Source organism: Oncorhynchus kisutch, linkage group LG5, assembly GCF_002021735.2.
Source record: "Oncorhynchus kisutch isolate 150728-3 linkage group LG5, Okis_V2, whole genome shotgun sequence".
Classification (NCBI taxonomy): Eukaryota; Metazoa; Chordata; class Actinopteri; order Salmoniformes; family Salmonidae; genus Oncorhynchus; species Oncorhynchus kisutch.
In genome coordinates, this window is record NC_034178.2 from 45847995 (window position 1) to 45872765 (window position 24771).

A 24771-nucleotide genomic window follows, 5' to 3' on the forward strand; every position below is an offset into this window, starting at 1 on the left:
GAATACATACCATACAAAATGTAACATAACATACTAAATGGAGTATCTCAGATTTACTTAAGGAATAATACGAAATGCTTAGAGACCAGGTTTCCCTAACTGACAGAAGTGGACAAAAACTTTGGAATGCAGAAAGGGGGCTGCCTACAGGGCGGGACTACACTGTAATAGGCTCTGAAGAAATAAATAGGAAGGAAAGATCATTATTTCTTCCCAAACTTAACTACCAAAGGAGAGAGATGATAGCCTGCCGTAATGCTGTTTTTCTTTACCCCTGGGCCTGAGAAACCTTTTAAATCTCTTCAAAAATGTTGGCGCAGACGAGGACCGTAGGCTAAACAACATTCCTGGACGTGCAATTCTCTCCCATCCAGGTCATGATCAGCTCAATGTATGTGTCCTCTCAGGGCCATACTTCAGCCCATGGCCTCGACAGGACTTCATTGAAAACATATCTAAGGGAAGACTGGGACACAAAGGGGGATGTCATGAAAAAGGTTGTGATCAACGTTGGTGGCATGCGTCATGAAACTTACATGAGCACTCTCAAGAGCTTGCCTGGTACCCGTTTGGCTAAACTGATGGATCATGACCCAAGTGGTGACCTTGAATTCTTCTTCGACAGACATCCAGGTGTTTTCTCCAATGTTCTGAATTATTACAGAACCGGTAAGCTTCACTGTCCAACAGATGTCTGCGGTCCCCTTTTTGAAGAGGAGTTGGCCTTTTGGGAGGTCGACAAGGCGGACGTGGAACCTTGTTGCTGGATAACATTCTGCCAACATAGGGATGCCGAAGTGGCCCTTGCAGCGTTCGGGCCATCTGACTCAAAAGAGCACCACAATGAAGAGTTTCCAGAGTCATTCGATGTTGAGGACAACCCAGCTAATTCTCAGAGCTGCTGCAAAAGGTGGAAAGCAAAAATATGGGCTTTATTTGACGACCCATTCTCGTCTAAGGCTGCCAAGGTTTGTAGTCTTTATTCTCTCCCAATTAAAAAAAAAGTAGTTTTGATAGGGACTGAATCAGGCTAGTCAGTGTGAGGCTGGGTAATTCCCTATACATATAAAAGCAGCGAATAAAGAGCACAAGCTGTGGAGAAGGTGGTGTGGTAGCAGGCAGGCTCTGTTTACTGCAGTTATAAACCATATGGCTTTTCCATAAACCAAACAGCTCTATGCAGAGCAGGCAGCAGGCATAGATACAGATCACAGCAGTGAAACAGAGTCACTCATTTTGAAGAACAATAAACACTTGCACTGGCTTGGAGATGCACGTGGAAGCAGCTCTGAAAGCCTCAAGCACATCTGATGAACCACACCTCTTTAAAGGCTGTGTTTATGAATACTGAGTTTGTGCCCCTGCTCTGCCCCTCTGGAAACCTAATTCTCAAACCTATACATCCAGATCACCTTCTGTGCATGTGTTAATTTGCGTACACATTTTCTTCTTTGTTAATGTAGTCTATATCACTACCTCATATTCTGAGCAGCTGAAATAAGAATCCCGCGGTGATTTGAACGAACATTCAAGGCCTTTATGAAGGCTACAACCTTCTCTGTCTGCGGTAATGGATATTTGCAGTTGCACAAGCAGGACACAGTCCATACATGTTGGATTGGAGTAAAAACAATCTGTGTTTTGTGGGATGCTGTAGGCCAATCTTCGTAGTTGCTGCCATTTCGTTGCCACTTGCCAGAGTTGCTGAAATAGAACACTACTACTTTGGCTGCCTGTCTGCCTCCTGTTTAGCCAATGTTTACAACTATGATTTTAAAAAATAACACTAAATTGCTAATTAGACTATATGTCTGTGTCCTGCTTGTGTTTAGCTGCAAATAGCTGCATGTAACTCCCCACTTGAGTTATGCCTCGGGGCAAAAAACTATCTGCAAGTTTGTATGAACATGTTGATCCTCTTTTGTGTACAACATGTAAATAGCTGCATGCAGCCGAATTCCCCTCCTGAAAAAATAACATGAAATTGTGCATATGCTTAATAGCCTCCTGAGGCATGGAATCCAATAAATAGTTGGAACATGTCAACCATGCCCTTTGTGTACAACATAAGATTTGTGGGCTACACCTGGGGTGTAATCATTTGCCAAACAATCGTTTTTATTGAACAAATTCAGGGAGATCACGCCCCGTTTCGTTTGCTTCCGTTTAGGAAAAGTTTTGCAACAGAATCAGCCATATCCATATCTTTAAGCCACGCACTTCACAAATACAATTTAAAACAACAAATAATAAGATATAAATAAAAGTAATCACAGACAAAAAGGGCAAAAAAACAACTACTACAAAAGGTAGTAGCATAAACCAAATGTAAAAAATAAGTAAAGGCACACCTGGGGTGTGCAAAAATAAAACAAAAAATCCTCTGTTTCTACTACACTCAGATTCTCTTGTCGGCTGTTCCATAGGCTAGGACTGTAATAATAAAAGCAGCTTCACCAGAATTGAAGCTTCAGGGTGAATCTCAATTCTATGTTCTTCTTACATATGTTTTCCTTTCCTCCTTCTTAAAACAGAGAATATTAGTGTGCAGGAACTTCAGATCTTCTGCTCCAATGTGCTTTGAGAAGGAGATGGGGAGAGAAGATGTGAGGAATTAAAAAATGCAATTGAGATTCACCCTTGAATGGTTCAGTAATGTAACTCTCATTAGCTCATGTCACTCAAATGAAGGTACTGTGGCTCCATATGAAACAGCAACCATGGGATTGAGTCAGTTCAGGAGACAACAGCCTCATCTCACCAACCAATAGCCTTTTTGATACAATGTATGTCCAACACGCCAATCAAACCTAGAAGACAAATAAATCAGTGTGTTGTTTGTGTCTTTAATCATTATGAGATGATCCACTCAGAGTCATATGATAACCCTTCTTGTCATTTGCAGGTCATTGCGTTTGTTTCCCTCTTCTTCGTCCTCCTTTCCATCACAGCTTTCTGTCTGGAGACACATGAGAGCTTCCACACGTTAGAGCAACGCACAGAGCTGGTCAATAATGGGAACCACACAGAAGAGGTGACGTACTATGAGATAGTGACCGAACCTACTCTGACTGTGGTGGAGGGCGTCTGTGTGGTGTGGTTCATATTTGAGTTCCTGGTCCGTTTCACCTGCTGCTCCAACATACTGGTGTTTGTGAAGAACATACTAAACATCATTGACTTTGTGGCCATCCTGCCCTTCTTCCTGGATGTGGGGCTGGGTGGGAATGCCCTGGGCTTCCTGCGTGTGCTGAACTTTGTGAGGATCCTGAGGATCTTTAAGCTGATGCGCCACATGGTGGGAGTGCGTGTGTTAGTCTACACACTAAAGGCCAGCGTTCAAGAGTTCTGCCTCCTTGCTGTCTTCTTTGGAATTGGAATGCTAATTTTCAGCACCCTGGAATTCTACGCAGAGCGAGTACATGGTGACCCTGAAGACCCAACTTTGTCTGCGCACACCAATTTTAAGAACATCCCCATAGGCTTCTGGTGGGCGGTGGTTACCATGACAACCCTGGGCTATGGGGACATGTACCCGGAGACCTGTTCCGGCATGGTAATTGGAGCCCTGTGTGCTCTGGCAGGTATTCTGACCATCGCCATGCCTGTCCCAGTCATAGTCAATAACTTCCGCCTGTACTACTCCCTGGCCATGGCCCAACAAAAGCTCCCAAAGAAGAAGAAGAGGCAACACCTGCCCCTGTCTGGAACGCTCAGCCAGCCATCCCCAAGTGGGGAGCAGGTAGAATGATGCCTGTTATCAGGGGAGCGCTCTTGTTCAGGTATTTTATAATATTTGTATATTCATATTTGATTATATTAATATCCCTATTTTTGTTGCTCAGAAAACAAGATAAACTTTTCTCTCTCTTTCCCTCTTAGAGTGAATCCCGGCGTTAGTCTGGCTATGAGACCCTGGATGTAGAGACTGGATCCTGATTGTACCATTACACCGGATTGGGACATTATTGCTATGTTATACCATCAATAAAATTATTACATTTTACATTTTAATATCTTTATAGACCATTGCATGGGTAAAGGACAAACAATATTTGTTTGTGTGCATTCAAGTTAGTATGTATTATTGGTTTATTCGGATCACCATTAGCTTTTGCAGAAGCAGCAGCTATTTTTCCTGGGGTCCACACAAAAACATAAAACACAGCAAGTAACAAAACACTGATGTACTGGTAGACAAGAACAGTCACACAAATGTAAAATGATACAATATACAGTTAGTATTCCAAACATCAAGAACACCTTCCTAACATTGAGTTGCACCCCCTTTTGCCCTCAGAACAGCCTCAATTCGTCGGGGCGTGGACTTTGTCGGGGAAAGGTGTCGGAAGTGTTCCACAGGGAAGCTGGCCCATGTTAACTTCAATGCTTCCCACAGTTGTGTCAAGTTGGCTGGATGGCCATTGGGTGGTGGATCATTCTTGATACACACGGGAAACTGTTCACAGTTGAGAAACTGTTCACAGTTGAGAAACTGAGTGTAAAAAACCCAGCAGCGTTGCAGTTCCTGACACAAACCGCTGCCCCTGGCACCTACTACCATACCCATTCAAAGGCACTTAAATTTTTTGTCTTGCCCATTCACCCTCTGAATGGCACATATACAATATCCATGTCTCAATTATCTCAAGGCTTAAAAATCCTTCTCTAACCTTATATACACTGATTAAAGTGGATTTAACAAATTACATCAATAAGTGATCATAGCTATCACCTGCATTCACCTGGTCATGGAAAGACCAGGGGTTCTTAATGTTCTCTACACTCATTGTACAAACAACACAACTAAAGAATAATGTGTGTATAGATTGTTTGTGTTAGAGTGTGATAGAGTGTGTGGGCATGTGTTTGTATGTGTGTCATTTCACAGTCCCTATTGTGCCATGAGATGTTGTTTTATCCATTTGTTTTATGTCATTTTGCTGTTTGCTTGAGTAATTGGAGATGGGAGTTCCATGCGATCATGGCTCTGTATAATACTGTGCATTTCCGTGAATTGTTTTGGACATGGGGACTGTGAAGAGACCCCTGGTGGCATGTCTTGTGGGGTATGTATGGGTGTCTGAGCTGTATCTTATCTGATTATGCAACTTTTATACCAGACATAACCCTCCCCATCTTCACAACTTTGTCAAAATGACTTGACCATGATAATTGACCATTGAATGTTACCTAGGAGTTCAGCTTCCTCAACTTGCTCAATGGTCACACCCTTTATGCACAACTCCATTTGAGGTTTAGGTCTTAGAGAATGTTTTGAACCAAATACAATACTTTTGCTGACATGTAGTGTTTTTAATCATATTCAAGTTTCAGTCAAGTAATTTACACTGAACAAAAATATAAACACAACATATGAAGTGTTGGTCCCATGTTTCATGAGCTGAAATGAAAGAGCCCAGACATTTTCCATGAGCACAAAAAGCTTCTTCCTCTCAAATTTTGTAAACAAATTTGTTCACAGTTCGTCCGTGTAGTGAGCATTTCTCCTTTGCCAAGATAATCCATTCACTTGACAGGTGTGGCATATCAAGAAACTGATTAAACAGCATGATCATTACATGGGTTGGGGACAATAATTGGCCACTCTAAAATGTGCAGTTTTGTCACACAACACAATGCCACAGATGTTTTGAGGGAGCGTTAAATTGGCATGCTGACTGCCGGAATGTCCACTGCAGGAATAACCACGCCAGCCCAGGACCTCAACATTGGCTTCTTCACCTGCGGGATCGTCTGAGACGATATTCTGAGACTAAAAAATATTCTGATTGGCTGGACCTGGTTGCCAAATGGGTGGGCCTATGCCCTCCCAGGCCCACCCATGGCTTTGCCCCTGCCCAGTCATGTGAAATCCATAGATTAGGGCCTAATTTATTCATTTCAAGTGACTGATTTACTGTAAGAGTAAAATCGTTGAAATTGTTGCATGTTAATATTTTGGTTTAGTATAGCTATACTAATTCATTTGACATTAATTGAGCATTGATTTAGACATGTACTTTTCTATATGTGAAACAATGAGTTGAAACAATGCTATTTCTGTCATTTGATCAATACTTGCCTGGTTAATTCTTATTCATGATTTGTTTAGTTGAGAGTGTGAAATCACATTGATATTTGAAACAAAATGGATAATTTATCAGGGGAAATTGAAACACAGATGAAATGCATTATCTTTGATATAAAAACATTACAACTTCTAACAATATTAACACTACAAATTAAAACATTGCAATTATAGTTACTGTATATTCTATAGTTTCTACGTTTCTGTTAAGTAATTTTCTAATTATATGTCACAGTTGGGTGAGAGCGTAACATCACCACAATATCTGTCTGTAATAATCATCCGAAATAAAAATGTCTACTGCCTGTGTTCACAGCTGTGTCCTCTTGTTGAAGGGTTGTACATTGGCTTCTGAGAAGCCCTTTAGTTCTCTGCCAAAACATCCATTATGAGGGAGGACAGCACCATTTCCTCTTCCAGAATAACAACAGCTGTGTACAGATATTTGTCATCTGTTGGCCTCCAAGGAATTGCTTCACAAATATGTACAAAGGGCGTATTTACATTGCATTGAAATGTGAATTAATTATGATCCTTGTGAACCATGACAATACTTTCCTCTGTGTACAGTATATATTACTTAATGAGAGTGAGGACGTGTGATTGTGTTCTGCTGGGAACATGGTTATGTCCCAATATGGGATATGTTGAGTGCCAAATGATTAAGTTTGTGCAATGCTAGGGGACCTTATGTTCCAATTGTAAAGAGAACGGCAGTGTTTCAGGCCATCCAAACTACAAGTATCTTATCTACACATCTAGCTTGTTCGAAAAGTTCAATACAAATCACTTGACATGTTCTTTATGGTTTATTGATATTTTTGGTGATATCCCAAAAAACATTGTTACTCTTTTCACGTGTAGTTTCAATAACGTACAATCGTCATGATGGCAGAGAGAGTTGGTTTTGGTTGGGCCTCCGATTCAATGTTCAACTTGTGCTTGGTAAGTCCCTGCACCCACTTATAAGAAGGAAACTACAAACTCACTAACACAAATACACATACACACACTCACACACTCATATTATGTTGAGAGTCACTGTAACACTTTAGCTACAAAGGGGCAGTTCCTAACACAAGTCATTTTCCCTACAGAGGTTTTAGACTCCAATCCCGTTGCTGTTACTGCAGCAGATAATATAATAGTACAATGCTTTAACAAAGACTGTACCCACGCTAGGGCAAACACTGAGCATACCAACATGCAGAAAACAAAAACATAACAATACTCTTTTGAGATTCAAGTGAAAATGTGCATTCATATTCACCACATCCAATAGTCATTTCCTCCACATTAACTCTCATCGAAACAGTTCTTCAGTGTTAAGACATTTATATACTTCACAAGTTTAGCTCTATCTTTAGAATAATTGGATTATTATCGGGTGTAGAATCTTACAGACGTAAGAATATTTACAGACGTTTAAAGTGAGGGATCTTTGACTCAAATAAAGCTTGACTAGAACTTCAAGCAAAGACTGGTTGTATATTAACCTACTGCATAGATATGCTTATCCATGTGTTCTTGTCTGGAGGGCCACGCCTCTCTACAAGCAGCTGAGAGAGGAACACATGGGAACCAGAGTGCTGCACATGTAGCTCGTCAGAGTTCGACAATACACGTTCTCAAAACGAGGCTACATTAGGATCACACAAGGTTAACATACTGCACCCACCCCCTCGTCGCACTCCTTTTACACTCCCATAGTCATAGATAAGGTATTCCAACTACAAAATAGAGAAACTTCAAATATACAATGAAATATACACAGGATGAAAAAGTACACCCGCTCACGTTTACAGATAAAATCTTAATTAGTATTAAACATTATGCGCACCAACATACACAGATAGAATATTATGCAGTAATATAAATGTAGTCATTTATAATCATCAACACCATGGCTTTGAACATTGTGATAAAAATACAAATAAAGCAATCCTCTTCATAAAAGAAAGCTAGCTAAAATGGAACCATTTTGACTTCACAGCTATTTGTAATTCAAATGACGATTAGAGTGACAGGCCAAGTGGGCATTTTACTTTATGAAAGTGGGTCACGGTTTTATTGGGGGCGGGGGGGGGGGGGGGGGGGGGGGGGGGGGGCATTTCCTTCCTTCCCTGCCATTTCAGATTGTCAAATGTACTTTTTTTTGTTTGCGATGGCAAGAACGAATGGTAAAAGCTTTGCAATCTGTGTGATGAAACTGTGTAAATACTTGTGGGAAAAGGTCTTGGCAGACATTAAACTAGCACTGTGTGCTAGTCTCTATCTGGTGTTAATATTTCACTTCTGTAAGAGGGTTGAAATTGTCCAACGGAGAACTGTGCTCTTGGTTTAAATTAAGACACACTTACATACTAAGCATGAAGTGCCATTCTGCTCATGAGTATCAGTAAATAGAGATTTGAGGATCAACCATTGGAAGGTTTATATTCCTCAGTAAAATGGAGATTGCTTTACAGTCAGACTTCGATCAGATTTGGTCAAAGCTCCTCAATCATCACATCTGCTGTAATACATTCTAATTTGTGCCTATAAATACTACCGTCTTTCTTGTTCCGATGAATTATTTGTAAGAAGGTTATGTCAATACATTTTTATATGCTTGGTAGTAATTTATTGCAAAGATTTCTCATAATATGAGATCATCAAAAAGGTTTTGTGCCTGGGAGGGACTCCTTTTGTACTCTTCATCTGTGCTATTTGTAGTGACTGGACAAGTCCTCTTTCACTGTCTACATCAATAGCAGAACATTATACAGTGCGTTTCTCCTGGATTTCTGCTCTGAAAGTGATTGTGATCGGTTCATTCTTCTCCATGGTGTATGTACAGGACGTAGTCAACAGGCAGACTCTTTGGTGGAGGTACTGAAGTTTCTAAGACACTAGCTACTGTATGCTTGGCCTGGAGTATCACACTATATAACTCCTACATGATGAACATGGAGAGTATTGGCTTGAAGTAGACAAGATACAGTAGGACACTGACACTAGATGAGACAGTGGTGCTTTTGTGAAGAGCCTAGCATGAATGCTAGCAAATAGACAATGAAGACAGTGTCTTTACAGCGGCCTTGCACATAGTCTTTCAAAATATACAGATCCCTTTGGACTGTTGGCATTGCAACCAATGCCAATCAATATTCTTCCTGCAGCTAAACACTTAGCTGAAGCAGGTAGAGCATTGAAACGAAAGAAGGTGTGTCAAGAGCAGTCATCTGCTCAAGTGCTTCAGTGGCACACTAAATTACAAAGAAACGTTCTACATAAAATCTAGGGAAAGCATAACTACACTCTATCATATGATATAGAGGACTGATATGGAGGACTGCAAAGCTTAAAAGGATTCAAACCTGCCACAAATATATACAGTGCATTTGGAAAATATTCAGAGCCCTTCACTTTTTCCACATTTTGTTACCTTACACCTTCATTCTAAAATGTATTGCATATTTTTTTTCTTCATCAATCTACACACAATACCCCATAATGACAAAGCAAAAACAGGTTTTTAGATATTTTGGCAAATGTATTAAAAATAAAACAGAAATACCACATTTACATAAGTATTCAGACTCTTTACTCAGTACTTTGTTGAAGCACCTTTGGCAGCGATTACAGCCTTGAGTCTTCTTGGGTATGACGCTACAAGCTTGGCACACCTGTACTTGTGGAGTTTCTCCTATTCTTCTCTGCAGATTCTCTCAAACTCTGTCAGGTTGGATGGGGAGCGTCGTTGCACAGCTATTTTCAGGTCTCTACAGAGATGTTTGCTCGGGTTCAAGTCTGGACTGGCTGGGTCACTCAAGGACATTCAGAGACTTGTCCCGAAACCACTCTTGCGTTGTCTTGGCTGTGAGCTTAGGGTCATTGTCCTGTTGGAAGGTGAACCTTCGCCCCAGCCTGAGGTTTCATCAAGGATCACTCTGTACTTTGCTCCTTTCATCTTTCCCTCGATCCTGACTAGTCACCAAGTCCCTGCCACTGAAAAACATTCCAACGCATGATGCTGCCACCATCTTGCTTCACCGTAGAGATGGCGCCAGGCTTCCATCAGACATGACGCTTGGAATTTAGAGACATGACGCCTCTCATAAAGGCCTGATTGATGGAGTGCTGCAGAGATGGGAGAACTTTCCAGAAGGACAACCATCTCCACAGAGGAACTCTGGAGCTCTGTCAGAGTGACCATTGGGTACTTGGTCACCTCCCTGCCCAAGGCCCTTCCCTCAGTTTGGCCGGGCGGCCAGCTCTAGGAAGAGTCTTGGTGGTTCCAAACTTCTTCAATTTAAGAATGATGGAGGCCACTGTGTTCTTGGGGCCTTCAATGCTGCATACATTTTTTGGTACCCTTCCCCAGATCTGTGCCTCGACACAATCCTGTCTCGGAGCTCTACGGACAATTCCTTTGACTTCATGGCTTGGTATATTCTCTGACATGTACTGTCAACTGTGGGACCTTATATAGACAGGTGTGTGCCTTTCCAAATCATGTCCAATCAATTGAATTTACCACAGGTGTAGAAAGAATTTACCAATCCAGTTGTAGAAACATCTCAAGGATGACCAATGAAAACAGGATGCACCGGAGCTCAATTTTGAGTCTCATAGCAAAGGGTCTGTTTTTAAAAATGTTTAATACATTTGCAGACATTTATAAAAAACATTTTTCGCTTTGTCATTATGGGGTATTGTGCATAGCATGATGAGGACAATAATAAGTTACAGCCTTATTCAAAGGCTGTAACTTAAAATGTGGAAAAAGTCTGAATTCTTCCCGAATGCACTGTAGAGATACTCACATTCAGTTTCACTTCATGCCAACGTAAATATGATTTTCTCTACATTCCCCTAAACTGTCTGCAATAAGCAGAGCAGAGCAGAGCATAATAAGAATACTGCTGCCTGGCCTCTAGACCAGAACATACTGCGTGTCCAGCACTGAATACACTTCATTAGGGATAGATACACACTACTGTAATATCTCAGACACCTGACCATGTGGTTCCTTGTCAAAGCAGCCCCTGCTGCGGTAAACTCTAACATCTGGCAAACTCTAACATCTAACATCTAACATAAACTCTAACATCTAACATCTGTTGGAGAGGGGGAGAGGGGTGTCCTGTGACTAGGGTCACTCATAGCGTGAGGGTGGAGGTTGTTTTGGGCAGCGCTGCAGGTCCCTCTGGTGGTGAGACTCTGTAGGGTTAAATGTGAGTTGGCCTGTAGGAGGGTGATCGTTAGGGGGTTAGGGGAAGGCTAGGGGCAGGAACATGAAGAGGATAGACAGTGATCATGAGTCGGACTCAGGGACAGTGGGGGTGACGGTGGTGGTGGGGGTTATGGGGATGATGGTGTTCTGGTAGCCCGTCCGGTAGCAGCTGTTGGCGGACGAGGAGTTGGAGTTCTCCAGGGGTTTGGTGCCTGGGGGGACTAGGTTGACTTGGGACAGGGGCTTGGGCAAAGGTGTCTCTCTTGGGTTCTTGCCCAGGATGAAGTGCGTCTCGTCCACCTCCTCCAGGTTGGAGATGTCCTTCATCATGCTCTTGCGGTAGGAGACGGACAACTTGTTGGAGCCATCAGACATCAGGTTGAAGTGGCGGGCGATGAAGACAATGTGTAGAGGAAGCATGGCCATCACAATGGGGAGAAGCACATGGCCAATGCCCAGGGAGGGTAGCTCTGGAAACGCTCCTGAGCCTATAGAGAGAGAAACAAGGGAAATAAGGGGAAAAAGAAATACTCCTGGTGCTGACTTCAAACTCTGTAACAAGGCTAGTACACAAAATGTCAAGTGTCTATATGAAACTTTTCACTGTTTTCCAACAGGTTGACTGACCAGTTCCTCCACCCATGCATTGTACCCTGGCGGGCTGATGGCCATCTCAATGACAGTAGCCATAATGAGAACGATGAGACAACAAGGGGAGACGTACTTCCACATGTAGAAATAGAAGGCATGGGGCCGGAAACCTAACATATCCTCCAGGTCCTGCATGAAACCTTACACACACATACAGGTGGGTTTAAAATAGGTCCAGACAAATCCTTCCGTTTACAGTATTCACATGTTCCTTGACTCTTTCTCTTCACCCTCTTATCAAACTTTCCTCTTAAATCATATGAAAACACACATTGCAATATCAGTGATGATCAGTGTGTTCACTTTTAAAAGCTACCTCTCACACTATGCGGCTCTCTGGGGAGACGCCATCCTGTACCTCTTGGTGCCGTAGATCCAGGCCACTGACACATTCTCTAGGATGACCACGACAGTGAGTAGCAGACCACCAGAATAGTCATCAAACATGATGACAAAGTAGTTCCCAGAGCGCTGGACGAGGAGCAGGCCACAGATAAAGGCTATGATACAGCAGCACACTGAAAACAGATAAACAGATAAAACTACACTTTATGGAACAATGCAGACTATGAAAAGACACACACACACAGATGCATACACACACACGTACATTGTAATGTTGTAATATTGTTGTATTGTGGTATTATACACAGTGGTATAAAGTACTTACTGTAAGTAAAAATACATTAAAGTACTACTTAAGTCGTTTTTTGGGGTATCTGTACTTTACTTTACTATTTATACTTATTTTACTTCACTACACTCCTAAAGAAAATAATGTATTTTTTACTCCATACATTTTCCCTGACACCCAAAAGTACTCGTTACATTTTGAATTTTTATCAAGAGAACATCCCTGGTCATCCCTACTGCCTCTGATCTGGTGGACTCACTAAACACACATGTTCCGTTTGTAAATAATTTTTCAGTGTGGCCCTGGCTATCCGTAACTTTAAAAAACAAGAAATGGTGCCGTCTGGCTTGCTTAATATAAGGAATTTGAAATGATTTATACTTTTGATACTTAAGTATATTTGAGCAATTACATGTACTTTTGATACTTAAGAATATTTAAAACCAAATACTTTTAGACTTTTACTCAAGTAGTATGCACTTTTACGTGAGTCATTTTCTATTAACTAAAGTATCCTTACTTTTACTCAAGTATGACAATTGGGTACTTTTTCCACCACTGATGATACATTTTGTATTGTAGATATGTAGTGGTCGTTTAGTGTTGTAATAATGTGTTGTATGATCTACTGTTTAATCATTTAATTGTTTTGTGTAACTGCCTTAATCTTGTTTGGATCCAAGGAAGGGTAGCTGCTGCCTTGGCAGGAACTAATGGGGATCCTTAATAAATACAAATACAGATACAGAGAAATAGACAGAGGGAATTGGAGCAAGATGAGGTAGCTAAAAGCATTAGTCTGAAAGTGTGCAGTATCTGCAGCTTTTATATAGCGTCTTCCTCACAGGTGAATTGGTAGTGGAGTTGAATAACCTTCACATTATGTAAAACCTTTTGTCTGCTTGGATGACAGTCTTTACTGTATGTATGCCTCATTGCTGTTATTGCTATTACTTTGTAATCAGCCCTGAACTACTACAACAATAGAACAAAAAATGAGTCATCCTTAATAATCTCAGAATTTGTGAGTCTTACCTAGTTCCCCACTCTGTCTTGGTTAAAAGTGCTGAATTTGTGTATGAAACTATGATAGAGGAGAATGGGAGAGCCATAGTTGGTTTTAGGGCTGACCTGTGAAGAGCTCCTTCTAGATCTTGTAGGTGTCGAGGACGGGCGTGGTGATGCCTGTCATGGTGCCGATCATACTGCCCAGGCCCAGGTTGATGAGCATGAAGAAGAACATGACGGACCAGAAGGGAGAGGCCGGGAAATGAGTCATGGCCTCTGTGAAGGCAATGAAGGCCAAGCCTGTACCCTGCACTGACTGCAAAGAGAGGGATGGATATAGAGAGAAAGAAAAGAGTGGAGGAGAGAGGGAGCAAAAGAGGACCAAGAGATTGTGATAGAGAGAGGGAGAGGGGACAGAAGAGACAAAAAGGAGTTTAATAAATACAGCATAACTTTCCTCTTAAATCATATGAAGGATGACTAGAAAAAGCCTAGTTGGTATGGTGTTGTGAAGATCATATTCAGACCCAGTTGATGATTGAGCTCACAGCCCAGACAAACAGACCCACTGCACCTTGTTGAGCTCATCCTCCAGAACACAAGGGTCCAGGCCCAGCTTGGCGAAGCTGCCTTCCTTCACCGTCTTGATGACACCGTAAATCTCAGTGTAGTCTACGGTGGACAGCTGGGAGAAGTTCACGTGTGGCAGAATGAGGTCATGACTCAGCACGTTAGAGTTCAGGCAGCCAATGATCTTCTCTGCATTTCTGAATGGACCACCGCGAATCATGTTAGTGCACAAGATGAAACGTACTGCAAAAGTCCTGACTCTGATCACAGAGAGGGCACGATAATAAATGTATGGTGTGAGCAAAGAGTGTTTTCATTCTGGATTAGACATCATACATTTCCTCCACTATCACTAGGGGAGAAGAGGGTAAGTTGAGCCATTTTTTACATTCAGCATCACTCGGTCAAGGGAAATAGTTTTCTTTCTAACAAAGATACCTATATATATATTTTAGAATGTTGTGAATATTGTTTGGATGTGCCAATTCGTAGGTAAGTTCTGTGCATTTCAGGCTACTAAGCCCATGAAACTGGTCTGCGAGATTCTTGATATGTTTAGCAAGCTCAGACTCCATGTCATCAGATAAGACCTTGTGTGCCTCTGCTACTCTGTCACAGCCTCTCTTTTGCACAGGTACAGGTATCATTTTTTGTTGTTGTCAATGTACCTCTTCAATGTCATTCAGTCAATTTTTTCATCCCTTGCCTCCTGCTCGAATGCACTTCTTCCTTTCTCTCACTTCCTTGGCTGCTCTCTCAAGAACCTCAAGGGGGGGGGGGGGGGGGGCGATACCCCTGCCCTTTATATGTCTGTATGCACAGGATATGCTGATGTCTTCTCTGCAACAATAAAATGCACTTGAGTTCATACGCATGACACATTGCAAAAATACTATCAGTTTTATGCATAAAACTGACCAAATGTAATCATCGTTTGTATGGGGTATGGTGGCCATTGGCTCAACTTACCCCAAGGCAAACATTTTGACTATATTAACCCACACAGCTACAGGGATGCACTTTCATGCTAGGTTTAGGACCTCATATGGTAGCTTATAAAGACCCCAACTGATGTATAAAACAATCTTTAAAAAATATACTTTGATTTAGATACAAGCATCATGACACAATAACTTATAACACAATACACTCATTTGACTTTGTGAAAACCAGTTTTCAGTTTTTTGGACCTAACTTGCATACCACTTTTTCGATGTGGTTTCTTCATTCATACTCTATGAAATTATGACCTTGTCCTAAATATTTGGCCACATGATTAATTTTGTGTATGGTTTCCTAGAAACAAGGGTGGCTCAACTTATCCCTTTGACTCAACTTACCCTACGTCCGATAGGGCAGTTGATTTGAACGCACACTATGACACACTTCTCATTCATAAGGTTTGCCTTGAAGCCCAGCACAGCAAACACCACCAGAGTAGCCAGGATGGAGGTGAAAAAGTTTATAAAGGAGACGAGCATGGCAAAGTGGCAGTTGTTGTCTATCTTGTTGTAGCTGGAGAAGGTGATGACTCCACCGAAGCAGGCCAAGGGCAGAAAACACCTGTGTGGCTGCCTCCCTCCACACCTGGGGCTCCAGCATCTTCTCCAGCTTGAGCACACTATAACACACTGATGGACTGGTTGGGGCCTGTAAGTAAGCATTTCACTGTAAGGTTGTATTCAGCGCACATGACAAATAAACTTAGATTTGATTTGGTTTTAATTATTAGAAATGTTTATAAATTATATAGGGTTAGTGTTAGAGAATTTCCAGTCATCTGGTGATTTTCAGTACCTGTACTGTTCTCTTTGAAGTAGAAATCGATATAAGGTTAAATATTAGACATGTGTAAGCAGAATGAAGGCTGATCCTATGTGAATGTACAAAGCTGGATCAACATCAAGTTAACCATTAGACATGTAAAAAACAGAACGTAAGCAGAGTAGACGAGGCAAGGTAGACCAACACAAGACGTGACTGGTCTGGGCCATATCTGATCTTGTGAAGGCTACTGGACATGCACATGGGTTAATCATACATAGACAACATCGGCCTGAACTTGTGAAGACCTTTGGACAGGAAAAATAGATAATCAGTTATAGGCACCATTAGGCAGTTCATTAGGCAGTTCAGTAGGATACCAGTTCGATAGAACTCCAGTTCAGTAGGACTCCAGTTCAGTAGGACTCCAGTTCAGTAGGACTCCAGTTCAGTAGGACTCCAGTTTGATAGAACTCCAGTTCAGTAGGACACCAGTTCAGTAGGACTCCAGTTCGATAGGACTCCAGTTCGATAGGACTCCAGTTCAGTAGGACTCCAATTCAGTAGGACTCCAATTCAGTAGGACTCCAGTTCAGTAGGACTCCAGTTCAGTAGGACTCCAGTTCAGTAGGCTAATATTCCAGAGCAATTTTTTGTCATGTCATGTTCTTTAAAAGTACGGCCTGTCATATATCTTTACACTCATTTGACTCTCCCCCATGCCCCCAGCCACTCTCCCCACACACCCTGCCCCTCTCTCCATTGTCCCCTGCCACTCTTCCCGACGCCCCCTGCCCCTCTTCCCACACCCAGTGCCCTTCTCCCCCACACCCCCTGCCCCTCTCCCCCATCCCACCTGCCCCTCTCCCCCACAAACCCTCCACTTCTCCTCACAGCGTTTCCTACCTTCCCGGAGGATGCGATACATCTGATGACAGCCAGGCAGACGATGATCCAGGCCACCAGCAGAGACAGGGTCATCTTGACGTTCAGGCCGCCGCTGTCTGCGATGGTGCTGGTAGTGTTCAGGGTCTGGCGGTACCAGAAGTAGGTGGCGGCCGAGCTTCTCTCACACTCAGGATCCACGACTGCAGAGGGGTGAGGAGGAGGGTCAGTGAGGGGGAGGGAGAGAGAGGGGGGAGAGTAAAGGGATAGAGGGAGTAGAAGGGTGAAGGATAGAGAGCAGAGAGAAATATAATAAGGGAGAGAATATTTACACAGGGACCAAATCCCCTCTGCCCTCTGGATTGGCTCTCCCAGACTGACATTAGTAAGGTAAACCAACCTGGAGTCAGGGGTAGACGTAACAGGGGTAGAAGTAAATGAAAATGACGGGACACTGAAATTAGTATGATATGTTACGTTTGGTATGGTATGTATTAATTTGTGGATGTCCATCATCCATTTCGTATGATATGTTACAAATTACAGTTAGTATGATATGTTATGAATTACAGTTAGTATGATATGTTATGAATTGAGATTTGTACAATATGTTCCGAATTTGCAATACATATGGTATGCTATGAATTTCAATTTGTTGTGAGTAACGTTAGCTAGATGGCTAGGTGCTAATGCTAATCTTAGCTAGGTGGCTAACATTAGCTAGGCTAGGGGTTAAGGTTAGGGTTAAGGCTAAGAGTTAGGTTAAAGGGTTAGGGTTAGCTAACATAATAAGCAGTTGCAAAGTAGCTAAAAAGTAGTTCGTAGTTGCAGACCTCATTTCATTTTCGCCTTAAGTAACCTTCTGTCTTGTTTGGGTTTCCATTTACTATGTTTAGTCTATGAGACCAGCCTGGGTAAACAAGGTCATTCTTTTACTTGGTATGCACAGTATGAGCACTCATTCAGGACTCTTTAAATGTATCTGTGCTCATATTTTCACCTTTTATAGTTAAACCTTGGGGAAATGATAAATGGATTTAAGTCTTGCAGATGTACTGCACAAATACACACACATGGATACACATGCATGCACGCACAGAAATGGCCTGCTCAACTAAGTGTACCAGTCTCTATTTATGTCAGGTAGATGGCAATGTTCTGCAGAGGAAATAAAGATAGCCTCCTCCATAATTATATTTTTATCCTCTCTTACTTCCTCTCTCTATGAATGATGGCATTCAATGTTATATTCAGTAACTCTGTCGATCTGCGCCCCTCTCTCTCTCTCCCTCCCTTATCTCGTGCATCTCCCTCCTTTCCTACATGTCGCTCCAGAAGCAACAAACTGTATTAATAGTGAAAGCTACAGTAGGTCTGAATGACCTTGGTCTGTGTTCTTTAGGTGATTTGACCCTGTCGGTGCCAATGTGAACCACAGTCTATCTGATGTGGTTAGTGCAGACATGTAACCCCAGGGCCAGGCCAGAGTGGGTGCTAAGCAGTGTGGTCCTGGGGTCTCACACACCTGCATGAATGATGGGGTCTACCATTCCCTACGACCATGGCGAGAGGTCACTTTTTAACACAGGATTAAAGACAATGCTACAGACAACCTTTAATGCCACTAGGAAAAATTAATATACCACTATACTGTAGTGTCAGAGGTTACCTGGCATGGTATAGTAAACCACCATTAGTTAATTAACAGTGATGTACAATTAAACCTATGGGGAATCACATACAATACTAGCATTTGTATGAAGTACTGTATGATTACACAATACCATGATGACTTGCTAAACCATGCCTTATGCCTCTGTCTCAGCGTAAGAACCATGCTCACTGGTGGCTGACTGTCTCATACTGCTGAGACAGGTGAGGGGCAGAGGAGAGGAGAGGAAAGGAGAGGAGAAGTGAGGAAAGGAGATCAGAAGAGAGGAGAGGAAAAGAGGAGGAGATGAAAAGAGAAGAGAGAAGAGGAGAGGAAAGAGAAGAGAGGTGCTGAGTGATTTGATTATCACCACTTCTAATCTAATAGAACCTTAGAGGACTTAAATCTGTGTCACGTTCTGACCTTAGTTCCTTTGTTTTGTCTTTGTTTTAGTATGATCAGGGCGTGAGTTGGGGTGGGCAGTCTATGTTTGTTTTTCTATGTTGGTTTTTGTGTTCGGCATGGTACGGCAAGGGACCATGGGCACAGGCTGGAGAATATCGCCGCCCCAAGGCTGAGTTGGAGGCAGCGAAAGCCGAGAGGCGGTGGTATGAGGAAGCAGCCTGGCTACAGGGAGCATTCAACCAGGGATGGTTGGCCAGGCTCGTTGCTCGAGACCTCCCGTGCGCCTTACCTCCACATACCAGCCCTCCGGTGGCAAACCCCTGCACCAGGCCGTCTCTCCGTCTTCTCCCTACAGGTGCTCCCTTCTCCCTACAGGTGCTCCCGCCTGTCCAGTGCTGTCAGAGCCTTCCTCCTCTCCAGCGCTGCCGGAGTCTGCCGGGGCTGTCTCCCCCCCAACACACAGTCTCCGCCTCTCTTTCACGATCTAGTACATTATCCAGTTTACTCATCTTTATAGTCCTATTTTTTAATCTGTTACTTACTCATACAAATGTTTGTCACATTCTATGGAATGAAAAATGTGAGATTGTGAGAAATGTGAGCTTTCTCCATCATAGTAACACAGAGAATCAGAATATTTGTTTGAAGTTGTGTGAGGTGATGCAGACAAGGGGAACAATGTTTAGACAGGCTTTGCTCAATTATAATTCAAGGCATATCTATTGTGTCCCCTGAAAGAGAGTTTGCCTCATTAGCAATTGCAAAATCCAGATCAACAGATTCACAAAGTTTGTTTCCATTCCATAAAGCAACTGAGGAAAAACACAATTTCTACTGTGTGTACTACTTCAATGAAGAAGAAAAATGCAATTTTTGACAACTCAGTAAAGCATCAACTCCGTCATATTTCTGTTTAACGTCAACTCTGTCAGAGAGCTGAAAGTTGTAATAGAATGGTTGTTTTATTTGGCGTTTTCAAATTAATAATTTTACAGAGTTTGGAATTGTTTATATTGAACTTTTATTTTTAGGGGGGAAAATATGTTTGTTTTGAGAATACAGTGCATTCGAAAGTATTCAGACCCCTTGTGTTACCTATAAGTCTTATTCTAAAATGGATTAAATCGTTTATTTAACCTTTGTTTAAATGGGAAAGTCAGTTAAGAACAAATTCTTATTTACAATGACGGCCTACCCCGGCCAAACACGGATGACGTTGGGCCAATTGTGTGCTGCCCTATGGGACTCCCAATCACGGCCGGATGTGATATCTCAGATAGGGCGGAGTGAGGCCTAAGAGGGTTTTATAAATAAGCATCAACCAGTGGGTCTTGCGACGGGTATACAGAGATGACCAGTTTACAGAAGAATATAGAGTGCAGTGATGTGTCTTATAAGGAGAAACTTTGTGACGGGGCAGGGGAAACGACACACGGTTGGGATGGTGTTCTTCGGCTTGCAAGCCTCCCCTTTTTTTCTCCAAACACAACAATGGTCATTATGGTCAAACAGTTCTATTTTTGTTTCCTCAGACCAGAGGACATTGCTCCAAAAAGTACAATCTTTGTCCCCATGTGCAGTTGCAAACCGTAGTATGGCTTTTTTATGGCGGTTTTGGAGCAGTGACTTCTTCCTCGCTGTGCGGCCTTTCAGGTTATGTCGATATAGGACTCGTTTTACTATGGCTATAGATACTTTTGTACTTGTTTCCTCCAGCATCTTCATAAGGTCATTTGCTGTTGTTCTGGGATTGATTTGCACTTTTCACACCAAAGTACATTCATCTCCAGGAGATGTTTGTACAGATGAACATAGTTCCTTCAGACGTTTGGAAATTGCTCCCAAGGATGAACCAGACTTGTGGAGATCTACCATTTTTCCTGAGGTCTTGGCTGATTTATTTAGATTTTCCCATGATGTCAAGCAAAGAGGCACTGAGTTTGAAGGTAGGCCTTGAAATACACCCACAGGTACATCTCCAATTGACTCAAATGATGTCAATTAGCCTATCAGAAGCTTCTAAAACCATGACATCATTATCTGGAATTTTTCAAGCAGTTTTAAAGGCACAGACAACTAAGTGTATGCAAACTTCTGACCCACTCGAATTGTGATTCAGTGAAATAATAAGTGAAATAATCTGATTGTAAACAATTGTTAGAAAAATTACCTTTGTCATGCACACAGTAGATGTCCTAACCGATTTGTCAAAACTGTAGTTCATTAACAAGAAATTTGTGGACCAGTTGCAAAACGAGTTTTAATGACTCCAACCTAAGTGTCTGAATATTTATGAAAATGTGATATTTCAGTTTTTTTTATTTTAAAAACCCGCTATTGCTTTGTCATTAGGGGGTATTGTGTGTAGATTGAGGAGGAAAAAACATAATTGAATCAATTTTAGAATAAGGCTGTAACGTAACAAAATGTGTAAAAAGTCAAGGGGTCTGAATACTTTCTGAATGCACTGTATATTTAGAGTGGTGTTTGTGGAGCTGTGCTCCCCTCTTGGCAGCCCAGTCTGACTGTGATGGCTGGCCAGTGTAGCTGTCATGTTGTTCTTTCAGTCTGGGTCACTGAGTAGCCAGGTGAGTAAACACTGAGCACAGGTAAAATCCTAGAAGAAAACTTGGCTCAGTCTGCTTTCCACCAGACACTGGGAGATGATTTCACCTTTCAGCAGGCCAATAACCGAAAATATGATTTATATTTGTTCTTCTACAGTTCTACTTAGAAACACTTCATGTACTTCTTTTAAAAAATGTCAGCGTAGGGCCCTGAACTATAATAACAAGTAAGCCATATCACTCAGCATTTTGTGGCAGGGCACGCACTTTGTTGATTCTTGATGTTCAGTTGTAGAACTGTTAATCTGTTTTTACTATTGGATATATATAGTTTTGTCATGACTTTGCCCTGTTGGGTGAAGTTCATTAAAAAAACTTTCCCTCTTTCCCCCCACAGGTTTATGATGCCCCCACCCCCCATAAATACCTTTCCACCTTCTCTCTCCACTCTACAAAAATGGCCTTATGAAAATCTATTGTTACCAGAGAGAGAGACTTTGCAATACAGTAACATCAAAAGGTTGGGTATGGAACAATATTTCTGTAATCCAACCAGTTGAAAGTATCCGTTGGTACTTAAAACATTAATATTAAAGAATATTTGTCACGTTCTGACCTTTATTTCCTTTGTTTTGTCTTTATTTAGTATGGTCAGGGCGTGAGTTGGGGTGGGCACTCTATGTTCGTGTTTCTATGTTTTTTCTATTTCTGTGTTTGGCCTGATATGGTTCTCAATCAGAGGCAGCTGATTATCGTTGTCCCTGATTGAGAACCATATTTAGGTAGCCTGGGTTTCACTGTTGTGTGTCAGTGCCACACTTGGGCCTGTTGCACAAAAGTAGAATTAAGACATCCGGGATAAATGACTCAGCTGAGCTCAATGAAGCCAAAACATGTGCGTCCAGGCTTAATTGGTTGCACAAAGACCAAGCCAGGATGAGCAGACACGGATTCATTAAGCCAGGTGAAACCAATCCTGGATAGGTGCGCGCTCACGGCTCACTCAAATAGACCCCGCCACAGATCACAGATTAATTGATTTACCATGGCAACTAGAGCCGCGTACTTTTCCCCGTCGGAAGCACAAATCCTCATGGAGGCATACGAGGAGGTAAAAGATATAATTAAGAAGAAAGGCAACACCGCCACAGTGATAAAGCAAAGAGAAAAAGCGTGGCAAAGTATTGCAGACCGCCTGAATGCGTAAGTAGTGCACAATTACACACTCACCGCTCCGCTGAAACATCACAATTACAATTCAAATATTTAATTCACATCTCCAAAAATGAAGTTGTACTGTAATTATGAAACGGTTACATTTTTTATTGAAATGCACTGCAGATATGAGTGAAATTGTGTAAAGTAACTCCATCACACTGTATAAAGCTATGAGAAATTTTTTGATATTTTTACTGAAAACAAGACAAAAATACCAAGTAATATTTTGCAGTGTGACTCCATTAAATGTGTGTGTGTGTAGATTAAACATGAACGGGCCAAAACGGACATGGCAGCAGGTCAAAATCAAATACAAGAACATTCTGCAGAATGGTATGGTCCCTGACTAATATTTAACAAAGCACAAGCATATATTGTACCCAGAAGGTGCCTGCTCACACATTGTCTGTACTGTTTTAGCAGTGAAAAAGAATACCCACAGACAAGGCACGGGTGGTGGGTCACCAAAGGCTGACCTTACCCCAGCAGAGGACATGGCCTTGGAGCTAAATAAAGGCAGGCCCGTCTTAGAGGGGATCCCTGGGGGGAAAGAGACGAGCATAGGTTCCTCCCAAGATGCCACCCGCTTCATTCAAGGTATGTCCTTCCATCTCTACATGGGATACAACCACATTCATATTGAATCAATTTGGACTGTCTGACTTTGGTTTACCTATTGCCTTGCAGTGTCTGGCAGCACTGTGTTCCTGTTAGAGCCACCAGCACAAGCACCAGACGATGCTGATCCAGTGAGTACTCCATCAAAGGCATACTGTAGGCCTGGCATGTCTTGTCTACTAGCTTCAATATGAATCCGATTAAATGTGATAGGGTGAAGGCCCCAGTGCAGCAGCAACAGCACATGATGGAGACGATGAGGAGGAGACCATCTCTCTGGATTCCAGAAGGCATGAGGTATCATGTTAAGACTGTGAAAGTACTATTTACTCTACAATGGTGAGGAGTCCTCATCAAAATCAAAAAATCAAATTTCTTTTACAGGACCCAGATGCTATACAGTGGGAAAACCAGCCTGGCAACATAGTGCGTATTAATAAAAGGACACCACATCCTGCCAAATTCCAGCTGCGCTAATTGTATTGTGTTCACAGAGCTCACAAGCTATCAGAAAGTTGTATGGCAACCACCTCCGGCGCCAAATAGAACTGGCAGACATACATTCAGTACAAGAAGAAAAAGATGGAAAATCTTGCACTGGAGTTCGAAATAAAAAAGAGGACAATTAGGAAACTGGACCTTGAAATAAAAAAACTTGAGGGAGGTGAGATATGCCTTCAATGTACACTGTATGCTAACTGTAACACAAATGTATTAATCATTATTTTTCTTTCCTCCCCCAGCTCCAAGAAGATGACACAGCTCAAAATAAAAATTAGGTATATTCTCGTAAAGTCAAGTGAGCCATGACATATGAGCTCTTATTGTGAGCACACAGGACGGTGGCATCTTTCTAAGGTTTTTTTTATTTTCCCAGCAATCAGTACAACCAAGTCATCGTTATAAGGCATCGCCCTCTTTTGCCCACCCCCCCAGCACCAGGTGTGGCCACTAGCCTATATGAAGGCCCAAAATTGTGTGTTCCTTTCTGCTCTGACAATGGCATGCCCATTCGTGCGAGATGTGGTGGATGAAGAAGCACTTGTGCTGAGGAGAGCCTTCAGGCGAGAAAGGGTCTTCAGGGACCGGTTGGACCCACTGGCCTTCCCTGATGACCATCTATATGAAAGATACAGGTTTTCTGCAGATGGCATCAGGTATCTATGCAGACTACTGGGTCCCAGGATTAAGCACCGCACTGCACGGAGCCATGCACTGAGTGTGGAGCAAATGGTTTGTGTGGCCTTGCGCTTTTTTGCTAGTGGAGCCTTCCTGTACTCAGTGGGGGATGCAGAACAGCTGAACAAGGCCACAATTTGCCGCACAATAAGGAGTGTGTGTCTGGCTATCAAAGCATTAGCAGATGTCTTCATCTCCTTCCCTGGCCACAGAAGACTCTGTGACATCAAAGAGGAGTTCTATAGGATTGCAGGTAAGAGGATCTACAAATTACAGGACAACTGTTAACACATAGTAGGATACTCATTACTT

At 42.2% G+C, this 24771-nt stretch overlaps 1 protein-coding gene, 1 long non-coding RNA gene and 1 pseudogene across 2 annotated transcripts; 2 read left to right on the plus strand and 1 right to left on the minus strand.

Annotated features, from left to right (window-relative positions):
- The first annotated feature begins 192 nt into the window (after positions 1-192).
- LOC109891113 (potassium voltage-gated channel subfamily C member 2) lies at positions 193-6404 on the plus strand. Its single transcript, XM_020483431.2, has 3 exons — positions 193-968; positions 2906-3782; positions 3883-6404. The coding sequence occupies exons 1-2, from the start codon at positions 378-380 to the stop codon at positions 3749-3751; spliced, it is 1437 nt and encodes a 478-aa protein (XP_020339020.1). The 5' UTR covers positions 193-377; the 3' UTR covers positions 3752-3782; positions 3883-6404.
- A 4316-nt stretch (positions 6405-10720) lies between these two features.
- LOC109891114 (sodium-dependent neutral amino acid transporter SLC6A17-like) lies at positions 10721-17124 on the minus strand (annotated as a pseudogene).
- LOC116374210 (uncharacterized) lies at positions 15712-22065 on the plus strand. The gene is made up of 2 exons (XR_004210040.1): positions 15712-15824; positions 16666-22065. It is a non-coding gene; the product is annotated as an uncharacterized LOC116374210 (long non-coding RNA).
- The last annotated feature ends 2706 nt before the right edge of the window (positions 22066-24771 follow it).

Bases quoted from the DNA above. Each gene is read 5' to 3' on its own strand.
- LOC109891113 (XM_020483431.2), top strand. From the start codon at position 378: ATGATCAGCTCAATGTATGTGTCCTCTCAGGGCCATACTTCAGCCCAT. The intron at 969-2,905 runs GTTTGTAGTCTT...TGTCATTTGCAG, and splicing joins TCTCGTCTAAGGCTGCCAAG to GTCATTGCGTTTGTTTCCCT.